At 46.2% G+C, this 15,197-nt stretch overlaps 1 protein-coding gene across 1 annotated transcript; it reads right to left on the bottom strand.

Moving 5' to 3' along the window:
- Nucleotides 1–6,267: 6,267 nt before the first annotated feature.
- Nucleotides 6,268–7,191, bottom strand: LOC308161889 (uracil nucleotide/cysteinyl leukotriene receptor-like; the record flags this gene model as incomplete). Its single annotated transcript, XM_080535967.1, has 1 exon — nt 6,268–7,191. One exon carries the CDS (start codon nt 7,189–7,191, stop codon nt 6,268–6,270), a length of 924 nt encoding a protein of 307 aa, XP_080392093.1.
- Between the last annotated feature and the right edge of the window lie 8,006 nt (nt 7,192–15,197).

Genomic DNA, 15,197 nt, shown 5'->3' with positions numbered 1-15,197 from the left:
GCACACTCTAGTTCCAGATGCACACTCTAGTTCCAGATGCACACTCTAGTTCCAGATGCACACTCTAGTTTCAGACGCACTCTAGTTCCAGACGCACTCTGCCCACTCGTCCTCTCTGGCCACCCGCTGGAACGAGTAAAACTGTTCGTTTATTTCCCTGAAGGACGGAATGTTCACCAACGCCAACGTCCTATTCAAGACCGGAAGTTCTCCAGGACGACCCAGATCCACAGCGACTCCAACGCGCCGTCCCAAGGCCGTCAGAGCAGAGAGCAGTGAACAAACAGGTCGACGTTAACTAGCGAACACGCCGGCTAATGCTAACGCTTAACGTTAGCATTGTACAAAGACCCGAGCAGGTCATCGCTGACTGGAGGTGTTTTTAGTGTTAATTAGCGTTAATTGGTGATGTTCTTCACCAGTTGATCCTGCTTCCTACGAACTTCACAACCCTCTCGAACGTCTCGAGGTTAAGCCTCCGGGTGGTCGTCCCCCTCCGTCATCCGCTGCATCCGGACTCGGGTCCCGCCGCCTGCCACGCGGCACGCTGTGGTCCCCGGGCGATGGTTTGACACAAACAAGTTGTCATTGAACTTAGAAAAAACTAAACTTATGATATTTGGAAATCGAAAAATTAATAGTCAAGTACAAATCAAGTTAGATAATGTTGAAATTGAAAGAGTTTATGAAAACACATTTTTGGGAGTTGTTATAGACCACAAACTATGTTGGAAAACACACATAAACTACTTAAAGACTAAAATATCAAAGTCTATTGCAATACTGCATAAAACGAAAGACAAACTTAATCCAAATTCATTACACATATTGTACCGTTCTCTAATAGTACCCCGGGCCCGTTCCCCTCCCGGCCGCGGATATTCTTAGCGACACGTGCCGTTAGCCAGTCCTTTCGTCGAAACCAAGAAACACTAAATGTACGCTTTTGTCCTTTGTCCTTTTGTGTTATTTGAACATCGTTTGGACGACCTGCCCCCAGCTGTCTCTTCACTTCCAATGTTATCCTCCGAAGACATGAACAAAAATGGATGAGAAACAGTAAATAATCCGCCTCGTTTAGCATCACGCTAATACCCGCCATTGCTGCTTCACTTCACTTCACTCCTCTCTCTCAGCCTGGGTTGAGTTAATTTAGCCGCAATGGTTGACGGGAAATCAAGGCGGCGCCAAGACACCTGTCAATCACGATGTGACAACAATGATTGGAAGATGATTCTAGGCGGCGCCAAGACACCTGTCAATCACGATGTGACAACAATGATTGGAAGATGATTCTAGGAGTTTGGGCTGTAAAAAAAAAGAAATCAGCCCATTTAGATAATTATATCCTGCGTTTTTGTGTGACTATTCGGTGCCCTTGCAGCTGTGCCAGGTGGGCGAGTACATGTCCTCGTCAAACAAAACCACTACTTCTCTCTCAAACAAAATACCACTCTCTCTCTCTCCACATGACAAACACACATTTGGCAGGTTTCACAGACAAGACTTAAGCCTAATCCTAGACTAAAAAGCATCTTCAATGGAGATTTTACATTGAAAGTGTGAATTAGTCCAGGACTAGGCTGAAGCCTTGTCTGTGAAACCGGCCCATTAAGTAGGAGATGTTCTTCTGTGATTGGATGACCGTGGATGATAGCTGATTGAACACAGGTGAGGGCTGACGAGACCATAACCATGATGGGGGGGGAACCACATCACACCACTTCACCTAGGGGGACAGACAGACAGACAGACAGACAGACAGACAGACAGACAGACAGACAGACAGACAGACAGACAGACAGACATGCACACCACTTCACCTAGGGGGAGACAGACAGAAGCAAAACAAAGACAGACACAGGACACAATACAAAACAAACAAGTCTGTAACATGTAGTCATAAAATGCACAATACCTTCCATATATGAGCTTATCTTATTCACTCAACTCATATAGCTTACTGACCACTGTAGCTTACTAACCACTGTGTTGCAAAGCAATATGTATTGCACAAATGAAACAAAGAGCACATTTTCATCACTGCTTATTTATTTATATTCCCAAAGTGAATGTACAGTCATTTGAATAAATAATAAAAAGGCACACACAATACAAGAAGGGCACTGTGATATTCTTTGATGCCTGTATGTGGCAAAGCTTCTGCAGTAGTGCTGCAACATCATCATATGATATCTGAATGGAGTAATACAACACATGGAACAACACACAGCATGGATCTCACACTGTGTCTGTGTTAATCAAGGCGACTTTGCTGCCTAGGCAAATGTTAGAAGATTAGTCAGCATAACCAGGTGCATAGAGAACATCAGCATGTCCTGTATGAGAGGCACTGGCAGACTCAGAGGGGGGGGGGCACTCCTGGTGCCCCCACGGTTGAAAAACGTCTCTCTTAAATGCCCTTTTGAGTGGCAAAAATGAGAGGACGTGCCCTATTGGTGCCCCTCCAATGGTCTAAACTTGACCATGTGCACTGATGGGGTCCCATGTTGTGCAGTAGGTGCCCTTTTTTTCTTTTCGCCCCCCCCCCTGCCCTTCAAACAGCCTGAGTCCGCCACTGATGAGAGGTGTTCAGCTACAAAATACGTCTTTATCGCTTAATAATACAAAAAACTGCAGGTAAAATGCAGGTAAAGTATAAGTGGTAAATTGCATAAAGAGTTGCAAAAGAAAAAGGAGGTTGCAAGATGTCAATTGAAATTCTAAATGAAAAGTTAAATTTTTGGTATAGGGTTAAAAAGGAATGTTAAGGATAGGACATTACATGTGAATATTTATAAACATATATGTGTTTATCATACTAACTTATAGAAATAACTCACTTACTGTAAAAGAATGTTTTTATAGTTTTTATAGTTTTTAGAGCATATCTAAATATAACTCAACTACTCAAGTGGTTTGAACTTTCAAAGCCTCTTTATTTCATATCACCATCCCTTTACAGACTGTAGTATGACACACACACACACACACGGTGTATATATATATATACACACACACACACACACACACACACATTAGAGAAGCCCCCCCATCGCCACTCTCTCTTTGTCTCTCTCTCTGTTCAGTAACTGTAGCTGGAGCTGCTCAGAAGGCCTTGTCATGTTCACGGCCGCGGTTATGACATCAAATGGAACATTTAGAACGTATGCAACATTCTTAGAACATGGAAGCAATTTACCATGAGAGGAAGGGGGTTGTGGACTCAACTGTGTGTCTGTCACTCAACTGTGTCTGTGTCACTCACAGAGATCAGTGAGAACCTAACCTGCATATGATGCACGGAATGGGAACTTACAGGTGCAACTTAAAAAAATAGAATATCATGCTAAAGTTCATTTATTTCAGTAAGTCAACTTAAAGGGTTAAACTTAGATATTATATAGACTCATTACATGCTATGCGAGATATTTAAAGCCTTTATTTGTTATAAATGTGATGATTATGGCTCACAGCTTATGAAAACCCCAAATTAAATATCTCCGAAATGTTAATATTACATGAAATCAATAAGAAAAGGATTTTAAATACAGAAATGTCAGCCCTCTGAAAAGTATAATCATGCATATGTACAATGCAATGAGTCTATATAATATTTAAGTTTAACCCTTTAAGTTGAATTACTTAAATGAAAGAACTTTTGCACGATATTCTATTTTTAGGAGTTGCACCTGTATACACCTCGTTCCAAATTATTATGCAAATGATATTTTTCTCAGATTTTCCTAAATAGTCGATGCAAATGACAATCAGTATAATTTTCAAGTCATCAACCGTTAGAGCAGCGTTTCCCAAACTGTGGGGCGCGACCCCCTAGTGGGGCGCGGGGGTACTGCATGGGGGGCGCAGAAATAAAAAATAAATTAAAAAAAACTGGGAATACTGCTGCTTTTTGCAACATCGTACCTGTGTGAGATAGGCTTTTCTGCTGTTGCTGCTATCAAAAGCAAATACAGGTCGAAGTTGAACATTGAGAATGAACTGAGAGTGGCAGTCTCAAAACAACAACCCCGCTTTGAGAAGATTTGCAAGGCAAAGCAAGCACACACAAGTCATTGATCGTAATTGTGATAGGAATGTGTGGAGTAAGAATAGTGATGCAGTAGCAATTAGTTAATGTTGATATGTTGAATATTTCAGTGGCACAGGATCATTTGCCAAGCACTTATGTTCCTTTTCAACCCATAATAACATATAAAACTATAGTTGGATATATGTGTCTTGTTATTATTAGAAGAGAAAATTTAATGTTTGTACAACTTTATACAATTAATTATATCAATCTAGGTGGGGACCGGGTTAGGGGGGGCTCGAAAATATTTCCAATTACCCAAGGGGGGCCTGATTGAAAAAGTTTGGGAACCGCTGCGTTAGAGTATACTTCTAATTTTATTGAACAAACCTCCCAATGATAACAGTATTTTTTTTTTTAAATAAAAAACTCAAAATGCACTGTTCCAAATGATTATGCACAACAGAGTTTCAAAACATTTTATAGGTTGTAAAGAACTAAAAATGGTAATTTGATGAATTTAGGGTTAGGAGGTCATATTAGGAGGTCATATTTACTGAAATCAAAAGCTATTTCAAACAAAAACATCTTAACAGGTCAAGTTACATGTTAACATAGGACCCCTTCTTTGATATCACCTCCACAATTCTTGCATCCATTGAACTTGTGAGTTTTTGGACAGTTTCTGCTTGAATTTCTTTGCAGGATGCCAGAATAGCCTCCCAGAGCTGCTGTTTTGATGTGAACTGCCTCCCACCCTCATATATATTTTGCTTGAGGATGCTCCAAAGGTTCTCAATAGGGTTGAGGTCAGGGGAAGATGGGGAACACACCATGAGTTTCTCTCCTTTTATGCCTATAGCAGCCAATGACACAGAGGTATTCTTTGCAGCATGACATGGTGAGAGGGTGTAACGGCGCCCGCAGGACGGCCGGGGGGTTGGCTCGCTGGCATTCGCGGCAGGAGGCGAACCACCGGCGCACCTCCGCCCGTATCCCCGGCCAATAGAATCGGTCCATTATGCATACTTAAGTGTTTTATCATATCCTAGGTGGCCCGCCATGGGGGTTATAATGTGCCGCCTGGAATATCGATTCCCGGCGGCCCCGGGGAACCAGTAACTGGGTGATCTCCTCTTCCCTGCGAGTGTCACGACTCACTCTATATAGTCTGTCCCTAACCAACGTAAAATATGGGGGAGCGCCGCGTCTGGCCGTACCTCACGCCCTTATGTGTGGAAAAGGCCAGACCAACACCATTCAATTCCTATAAAAAACAACATCATAACCCCTTGTGGTCGTTAAGTGCTTGGGTGGTAACAGAACAGAAGCCCATTAAAAACCCTCAAGTTGGATTCCCTCTCTAGGCTTGACTTTACTGCCCTCTGGCCAAACACACCAGTCATTACAAGAGTCAGCCCACTCGTCTTCAGACCTGATCCACCACTTTTTCAGTATGACCCGGTGGAACATGTAACAAAGATATATATATATATGATTAATTACGGTTGAAACTGTAAAACATGAAATCCAAAATGTTGTTGCAAGGACGTGAGAGAATTGTGCCCCGGGCAATAAGCTGCAGCTGACAGTTATGTCTTGACAGCTCCTATGGGGTGAAGGGCGCGCCCCCTGCCTTGCCTCCGGCCACCTGCCTGCCCCGGGGAGCGGCCATCGGCCTCTCACGCCATGCCCCCGCCACGAGTCCGGTCCGGGCAGCCCCCCCCAGGTCTGGAGAGGGCAGGTGGTTCTCGGCCAGCCCGATGGCGGTGGTGAGGTCGGCGGGCCGGTGGTGGTAGGAACGAACCCACGAACCTCTCCAGGGCGACCTGCTCCACCACCTCCGCCGCCGATCTCTCCTCGGGCTGCAGCCACCTCCGCGCCGTACAGGAACGGCCTCCCGACGGCCTCCTGTGGTCCGGGCACGGAACCGGCGCCGGTGCTCTTCCGGGGCTCAGCCCGAGCCGGTCCCAGATGGCCCTCTGACCACTCTGTCTGTGTCGGGCAGTCGGCCTGGCTGGCCGCCGGGAGACTAGCCAGCGCGAGCTGCGCCTCCCCGGTCAGCAGCCTGGGCCGGAGCTGGTGGGCCCACTCGTCCTCTCTGGCCGCCCGCTGGAACTTCTGAAAGGACGAGTAAACCTGTTCGTTTATTTCCCTGAAGGGTCTCCTTCTCAGCCAGAAGGACCTCCATCTGGGCCTGAAGGGTCTCCTTCTCAGCCAGAAGGACCTCCTTCTCAGCCCGGACCACCACCATCTGGGCCTGAAGGGTAGACCAGGGGGTCCAGCGCTCCGTTGAGGCAGGTCAGGGAGGAGGTGAGTCTGTTAGCCAGCGCCAGACCCCTCTTGGTCTGGCAGGAGATGCCTGGATGGCTGTAGCCCAGGATGAAGGTGGCCCGGCTGGCGTGGTAGGGCAGGAAGCAGAGCACGTAGATGAGCATGACTAGACCGATGGTGCGCAGGGCGCGTAGTTTGAGCGCCGGCTCCAGCCTGGAGCCTCTCCGCAGGCTGTGGATGATCAGCAGGTAGCAGGAGAGCGTCGCCAGGAAGGGCGGGGTGAACGCCACGGCCAGAGAGACCAGGGCCTTGCGGGAAGCCTTCTCACGGTACAGCTGCAGACACACCGTCACACCGTCCACCTCCGCCGTCTGACTGGTCACCAGCAGGGGCGCCATGGCGACGGAGACCAAGGCCCACAGGGAGAAGCTGATCACGTGGGCGTAGCGAGCGCGGCGAACCTTCAGCGACCTCACGGCGTGGACCACGGCTAGGTAGCGGTCACCCGCCACACAGGCCAGGAAGTAGAGGCTGGCGTACATGTTGACGTAGAACAGGAAGCCGGCCAATCGGCAGGGGATCTCTCCGAAGGGCCAGTGGCCGCCCGTCAGGTGATAGGTCGCCCGCAGGGGGAGGATGATCACGTAGGAGAGGTCGGCCACGGCCAGGTGGAGCAGGAAGACGTTGGCTGGGGAGGAAGTGCCGCGCTGGCGGGAGAAGATCCACAGGGCCAGGCTGTTGCCGTTGAGGGCCAGGAGGAACACCAGGATGTAGTAGCCTCCGAAAAGCATGTTCTCCATCGTGTTCTCCACCGGGGCGCAGGGGATGTCGGACGACTGGTTGGACAGGAGGGACGTGACGTCCTCCATGGTAGAGGACTCCATTTTCATAGCTGGGGGAGAGACAGACAGGAGCACACGTTAGAGACAGGAAATCGTGACGTTAGAATTATAAGGTTCTATCTCCATTTTGCCCAAAACATTTTTGAGTTATAGTAATAAAATACAAAGGTTCCATCTCACAAAACATAATGGAATGTAAAAACGTTGACGCTCAATATCTCTGAACTGCCCTAAACAGAGATAGAACCTTATCATTCTAAACTCACAAAATATAAAAAATAAGTTGTACATAATTTAGAAACGTTTAAGGCCTATAATAACTTTTATATTTACTTAATTCACCTTTTATTCCACCTTATTATTTATATAATAAATAATATGGGGTTATTAGCCTATATGTGTTTATGATTGATAAAAATATATAATTTCCCGTTATTGATTAACGTTAATTTCACAACAAAGACCGAACTGCACCATTTTAACCAACACCTAGCTTGCTAGACAGGTGTTGTTGTTTTTTTAGCTAACGTTATGTTAGACTCTGCATCATGGGAATCATTTATTTTGTAAATAGTTTTTGTCAAAAGTAGTGTATTATTGCCTATTAATGCTTGTACTTTACTCAATATCATTTTTGTTATATTTTTTAATTCTCACAAATTATTTTGGTGAACAATTGTCAATTTGGTGAATAATTGTCATAATAAAAATTGGCGGACCCCCTGCAGTACCTCTGCGGACCCCCTAGGGGTCGCGGACCCCTGGTTGAAGACCACTGCTCTAGCTGACGGGGTCTATCCAGACTAAACTGTCAAACACATTACACACTAACAGGTGCACTACTGGAGAGGGAGGTGTGTGTGATGGTGTGTGTATGTGTGTGATGGTGAGTAGGGAGGTGTGTGTGATGGTGTGTGTGTGTGTGTGTGTGTGTGTGTGTGTGTGTGATGGTGTGTGTGTGTGTGTGTGTGGCCTCACCTTCTTCGTGGCTTCAAACGACTTCATTTTTGAGTCCCACTCAACCAGGTCGGACTCGATCCTCTGAAGAGCCATGACCCAATCACCCAGCAACCCTGCCGCAAAGATGCAAGAGAATAATATTGTCTGTGCGTTAACAAACATGAATCATTAAATTAAGAACCAGGGGAGGAGTGGGAGTGGATTGTTAACGAGATAAAGTACTACTAGTTTTCCAGAAACTCTGCCCAAACTATGATAATGAAGTCCTCACTACCGAACAGCAACATTATAGGTCCAACCTAGGCAACTCGATCTCATCAACTGTATACGATATTGTATTATTATTATTATTATTAATAATAATAATAATATTTTGAGACCATAGCCTACTGAAGATGGACTGGTAAATAATATGAGTTAAAGTAAAAGTCCCTTTAAGAGATCTTCTCTGAGTAATACTACATAATAATAACAATCATTTGTATTTATTTATGTGTATTCTATTTTATCTATTTGACCAAAAACACTTCTAAAAAAAGTGTTGCGCTTCACCACAGGATGAAAAATAAGCAGAAGGGAATTCCATCAATGTTGGACTTTTTTATTTTTCCTTTAATGACGTTGATGGAATACCCCCCAGGTCAAAGGAAGTCAGTTTAAGGTGTTTATTGGGGCTTGTCACCACCCAGCTCTCAGTTCTTTGAAAAGGTGTTTTTTACTATTAAACACTACAAACTACTATGAACAGAAGACACATAGGTCGACTTAAAGGTAGACTCTGGAATATGACGTCAGGCCAGGGAGTCACAGCAAAGCTTACCAAAGATATTTTGAGTTAATCATAGTGAATCTTATGATTGACTGTAGATGATTCACTTACTTTACACAAATCTACATGCTAAATGTAAAAAATGTAAATGTAGATAAATGAGGTCAGGCTGTCCTAAGTCAAGCCTATATTTAGAAAGTCGTGTTGCATTGGGATGTGAGTTGCATTCAGATTTGAGCATCAGTGTCAAGGCTATACTACGGCATTAGGCCCAACTGGGATGAGCCTGTACTGTAGTAATATGCTCTTGTAAATCTATGGTTTTTGTAACCATAGTAAATATCAAATTTTCACTTGCAAAGTAAAAAAATAAAAAAAATAAAAAGTGTGTGTGTTGGGGGGGGGGGCACACATCAAGTCTGGTCACCCTAGGGGGTTAATCCGGGCCTGACAGGGGGGTATTCCATCAACGTCGCTAAAGGAAAATCCTGGCTTATTTTTGATAACTCTTATCGGAATATGCCTGTATATCTTTAGGAACTCTCGCGAGACTTTGTCAGACTAAACCTGGATTTTCTTTTAGCGATGTTGATGGAATACCCCCCAGGCTACTTAGCCCGATCTTACCTTGCAAAACCCGTCGTTGTCTCATAATTAAAACAATTATATAATAAAATATAATAACAGCAACAACATCTGACAACGGCTAACTGACAGTTATGTCTTACACAGCTCCTGTGGGGTGAAGGGCGCGGCCCCCTGCCTTGCCTCCGGCCACCTGCCCCGGGGAGCGGCCCCACGTGCCTCTCACGCCGTGTCCCCGCCACGGGTCCGGTCCGGGCAGCCCCCCCCCCCCCCCCAGGTCGGGAGAGGGCAGGTGGTTCTCGGCCAGCCCGATGGCGGTGGTGAGGTCGGCGGGCCGGTGGTAGGAACGCCCATACCGAACCCCTCTCTCCCTCCACCGTGCCCAAAGCCGTCTGGTCCTCCCCCCAGACGCAGATCGTCAGGGAAGTGTCGAAGGCCCGCGTCCCCCCCAGCGAAGGGCCGGCCGGGGCTGGAGCGATCCAGGGGGTCAGAGTATCCTCCCATGCCCAAATCCAAGGGGTAGTCGGAGAGGAGACCACCATGGGGTGGGAAGTCCCCTTGAAACAAAGGGTCTCCGAACCTGCCGCCTGGTTTTGGCCCTGGCCCTGCTGGAGCAGGCATCTTGGGGATCGCTGAGCGTAGTCCTTGAAAGGCTGGGACCTCACTGGGCTCCTTCGGAATCACGCGTAGCTGTCCCCTCCCCTCGGCCTTCTCCACCTCTGCTGCCGTGGTTTCTTTAACCGTCTTCCTCACAGACGGGTCCTTCAGCGCTGCATCCTCCTCTCCTCGGGCTGCAGCCACCGCCCGCGCCTGGTCCAGCAGCCCGCTGGCCGTACAGAAACGGCCTCCCGACGGCCTCCAGCGCCGGTGCTCTTCCGGGGCTCAGCCCGAGCCGGTCCCAGATGGCCCCCTCTGACCACTCTGTCTGTGTCGGGCAGTCGGCCTGGCTGGCCGCCGGGAGACTAGCCAGCGCGAGCTGCGCCTCCCCGGTCAGCAGCCTGGGCCTGAGCTGGTGGGCCCACTCGTCCTCTCTGGCCGCCCGCTGGAACTTCTGAAAGGACGACGAGTAAAACTGTTCGTTTATTTCCCTGAAGGACGGAATGTTCACCAACGCCAACGTCCTATTCAAGACCGGAAGTTCGTGGACGGCGTGTCGGCCGTCTCCAGGACGACCCAGATCCACAGCGACTCCAACGCGCCGTCCCAAGGCCGTCAGAGCAGAGAGCAGGAACAAACAGGTCGACGTTAACTAGCGAACACGCCGGCTAATGCTAACGCTTACGTTAGCAGCATTGTTAAGGTTTGGATTTATTACAAACGAATCAATCTAGCAACGTGCTGTGTTCTCTTCGGCGACGGAGGAGAAGTGAGGTGATTGTCTCCAGCGTGGCGTCAACCTCTTCGAGGTTAAGCCCCCGGGTGGTCGTCCCCCTCCGTCATCCGCTGCATCCGGACTCGGGTCCCGCCGCCTGCCACGCGCCACGCCGTGGTCCCCGGCCCGTTCCCCTCCCGGCCGCCTGCCACGCGCCACGCCGTGGTCCCCGGGCCCGTTCCCCTCCCGGCCGCGGATTATTGTTCTTAGCTACACGTGCCGTTAGCCAGTCCTTTCGTTGAAACCAAGAAACACTAAATGTACGCTTTTGTCCTTTGTCCTTTTGTGTTATTTGAACATCATCGTTTGGACGACCTGCCCACTGTCTCTCTTCACTTCCAATGTTATCCTCCGAAGACATGAACGAAAATGGATGAGAAACAGTAAATAATCCGCCTCGTTTAGCATCACGCTAATACCCGCCATTGCTGCTTCGCTTCACTTCACTCCTCTCTCTCAGCCTGGGTTGAGTTAATTTAGCCGCAATGGCTGACGGGAAATCAAGGCGGCGCCAAGACACCTGTCAATCACGATGTGACAACAATGATTGGAAGATGATTCTAGGCGGCGCCAAGACACCTGTCAATCACGATGTGACAACAATGATTGGAAGATGATTCTAGGAGTTTGGGCTGTAAAAAAAAGAAATCAGCCCATTTAGATATATCCTGCGTTTTTTTGACATATAAAAACAATGTGAGTTCCATTTCAATGTTTTCAGATTCTACACAAGATAGCAGAGAGGTTCAATATCAATTTGGACAGCCATGCAACTCACATTTTGGTTGTTACGAAGAGACATTTATATTCCCAGGGGTGGACACGACATAAACAGTGGATTGTCTATGTGGATTACCATGGGTTGCTTTGACTAAAGGTCTATCTTTTATTGGATCAAACTGGGACATCATCTTAATTATTGTGTCAGACTCTGATTGATTGATTGATTGATTGAAAACTTTATTAGAAGATTTGCAGAAGTAGGTACATGAAAGTACATATTACATACAAGGTCAACTAACAGGATAAAAACCCAAGAAAGCCACTGGCTTATTTCAATTGGGGTCCTTGATTCTCAATTCATCGTTATCAATGATCAATGGTTTTCATTTGCTTTACAATAGAAAGCGTCATTGACTTCTAATTTTGTTTTGTTTATTACTACTACTTTATTATTATCAATATCAACAATAATCTCCCAGCCAGCCATAAACATCACAATGGCTTTACAAGACGTCTGTGGTTTTCAGGACATCCCTATGTTTCACAGGTGGAACATTCCTGCTTCACTCTCAAGATCTGGTCACCTACAGAAGAGGAGGTCATCAGGTCACTTACAGAAGAGGAAGTCTTGTGGGAGATACCACTCACCCTATGGACAACTTTGGATGGGGGAATAACACACACACACACACACACACCCCCTGTCACAGAGAGCAGAGCAGTAAACCTACAGTGTCACACAGAGATTTCAAGGCTAGCTGCCCTTCTGTGTTCAATGTCAGTGTTCGACTGGTATGTGAGCTCAATTCAGCCTGAGAGTTGCATGAAAGGACAGGAGAATGCTGGCATTGGTCACAAGAAAAAAGAATATTGGAACCAAACAACACTAACTCAAAGTAGAAACTAACGTTTGTTTGTGACTATTCGGTGCCCTTGCAGCTGTGCCAAGTGGGCGAGTACATGTCCTAGGGGCGACTCCATGCCCCCGCCTGTCCGTTATTGGGTGTTTGGGTCCGCCTCTCCTCTGTGCCCCACGTCGGGCGCCACTGTAACAGGTTTGGTCACAGAGGGAGACGGACAATAGTACTGGCGGGTTTAAGAACGGGCGGAGCCCAGTTTATTGCATACACACTGGCTTTCCGTTCTCCGTTCCGTACTCCTTCGCTCTCTCTCTCCTCCACCTACCGCTCTCCCGGGGGAAACAAAGCAACACGTTAAGAGGGCGCTTTGATGAGGACCTAATTGGCATCAGCCGGTGCCAATTACGCCCCCATTCCCTTCACCAACCGTCCTGTGGCTCCCCCTGCAGGTCGGAACGCGCCATGTTCCCCACAGTATGCAACATTCTTAGAACATGGAAGCAATTTACCATGAGAGGAAGGTAAGGGGGGTGTGGACTCATTTACCACTGGTACAGGGTTGGAAAACTATATTATTATCATTCTAAGGGGAAAATAAATAAAGTGAAAAGAAATGAAAAAAATAAAAATAGTATACTATGTAATACTGTTCCATTTTTTTCTTCACTTTATTATTGTTTATCATTCTATGATCAATATGTATTGCACAAATGAAACAAAGACATAAGAGCACATTTTCATCACTGCTTATTTATTTATATTCCCAAAGTGAATGTACAGTCATTTGAATAAATAATAAAAAGGCACACACACAATACAAGAAGGGCACTGGGATATTCTTTGAGGCCTGTATGTGGCAAAGCTTCTGCAGTAGTGCTGCAACATCATATATGATATCTGAGGCTCCACAGCAAATACAACACATGGAACAACACAGCATGGATCTCACACTGTCTGCATTAGTCAAGGCGACATTGCTGCCTGGCAAATATTAAAAGATTAGTCAGAGTAACCAGGTGCATAGAGAACACCTGCATGTCCTGTATGAGAGGCACTGGCGGACTCAGGGGGGGGGGGGGCACTCCTGGTGCCCCCACGGTTGAAAAACGTCTCTCTTAAATGCCCTTTTGAGTGGCGAAAATGAGAGGACGTGCCCTATTGGTGCCCCTCCAATGGTCTAAACTTGACCATGTGCACTGATGGGGTCCCATGTTGTGCAGTAGGTGCCCTTTCTTTCTTTTCGCCCCCCCCCTGCCCTTCAAACAGCCTGAGTCCGCCACTGATGAGAGGTGTTCAGCTACAAAATACGTCTTTATCGCTTAATAATACAAAAAACTGCAGGTAAAATGCAGGTAAAGTACCTATAAGTGGTAAATTGCATAAAGAGTTGCGAAAGAAAAAGGAGGTTGCAAGATGTCAATTGAAATTCTAAATGAAAAGTTAAATTGTTGGTATAGGGTTAAAAAGGAATGTTAAGGATAGGACATTACATGTGAATATTTATAAACATATATGTGTTTATCATACTAACTTATAGAAATAACCCACTTACTGTACAATATGCTGAGGTGGGATAAACATACTCTCTGATTAGTGACACTGGCGGACTCGAGGGGGGGCGACCGCCCCTCCTGGTGACCCCACGGTTGAAAAACGTCTCTCTTAAGTGCCCTTTAGAGTGGCAAAAATGCCCTTTTTTTTTCTTTGAGTGACGAAAATGAGAGGATGTGCCCTATTGGCTGCCCTTCCAATGGTCTAAACTTGACCATGTGCACTGATGGGGTCCCATGTTGTGCAGTAGGTGCCCTTTTTTTCTTTTCGCCCCTGCCCTTCAAACAGCCTGAGTCCGCCACGGGTGACAATAATATTGCATTATTTGTCATCATCATAGAGTAGGCCTGCAATTCCCCCAAAGCATACCAGCCATTACTAAGCATGAAGTTCATAGTGAATAGACTCGCATATCTGACAAGAGACAGTAATAGAGCAATAAAGCAATAAATGTGAAATATTAATCAGTTTGCATTATGACATAATGGGTGAATTGCAGCCAGCATTCTGAATGGGATTACCATGAAATGGTCTCTAGTAAAATCAGACACAGGTGTGAAAGAGATGATCCTAATTGCAACCAACATCCAGCAGTATTATCCACCCTAACCCTAACCCTAACATATCCACCCTAACCCTGACCCCAACATGTCCACCCTAACCCTAACCCTAACATATCCACCCTAACCCTAACCCCTAACCCTGACATATCCACCCTAACCCTAACCCTAACATATCCACCCTAACCCTAACCCTAACATAATACACCTGGGTCTCATTTCCACAGGCCAGTTGCTACCAAACATTTGAAAGCGACATGCGCCCTCCAGTGGACACTCTAGGCATGGTTTTCGACCAGATTATTTCTGCCTTTCATCATAGTTGGAGAAAGTCTTGTCTGTTTTCCAAATTATGTGACTGAATACAACTTACAATTTACACTTTCCCTCTTTATTTTCTCATTCATTGGAAATAAAAAATAAATGTTCTTTCTGCTCATGAAATTTAAATTCACTCAATATTATTATTTATATAATTCATAATTAATTAATATTGAAAATGAACCCGCCGTTCTCCATTGCTAAACACAATTTCACATCAGCGGGGGTAGAGAGACAGAGACACAGACAGAGTTTATCTGCTATGAAAGCGCCATACAATTTACACTTGAATATCTAACAGATTAGATATCAGAATAACAGATTAGCTGTCCCGAAATTTGGGAGAC

Source organism: Nansenia antarctica (assembly GCF_963989245.1).
Source record: "Nansenia antarctica genome assembly, chromosome: 7".
NCBI lineage: Eukaryota > Metazoa > Chordata > Actinopteri > Argentiniformes > Microstomatidae > Nansenia > Nansenia antarctica.
This window is presented reverse-complemented; position numbering and strand designations above follow the sequence as displayed.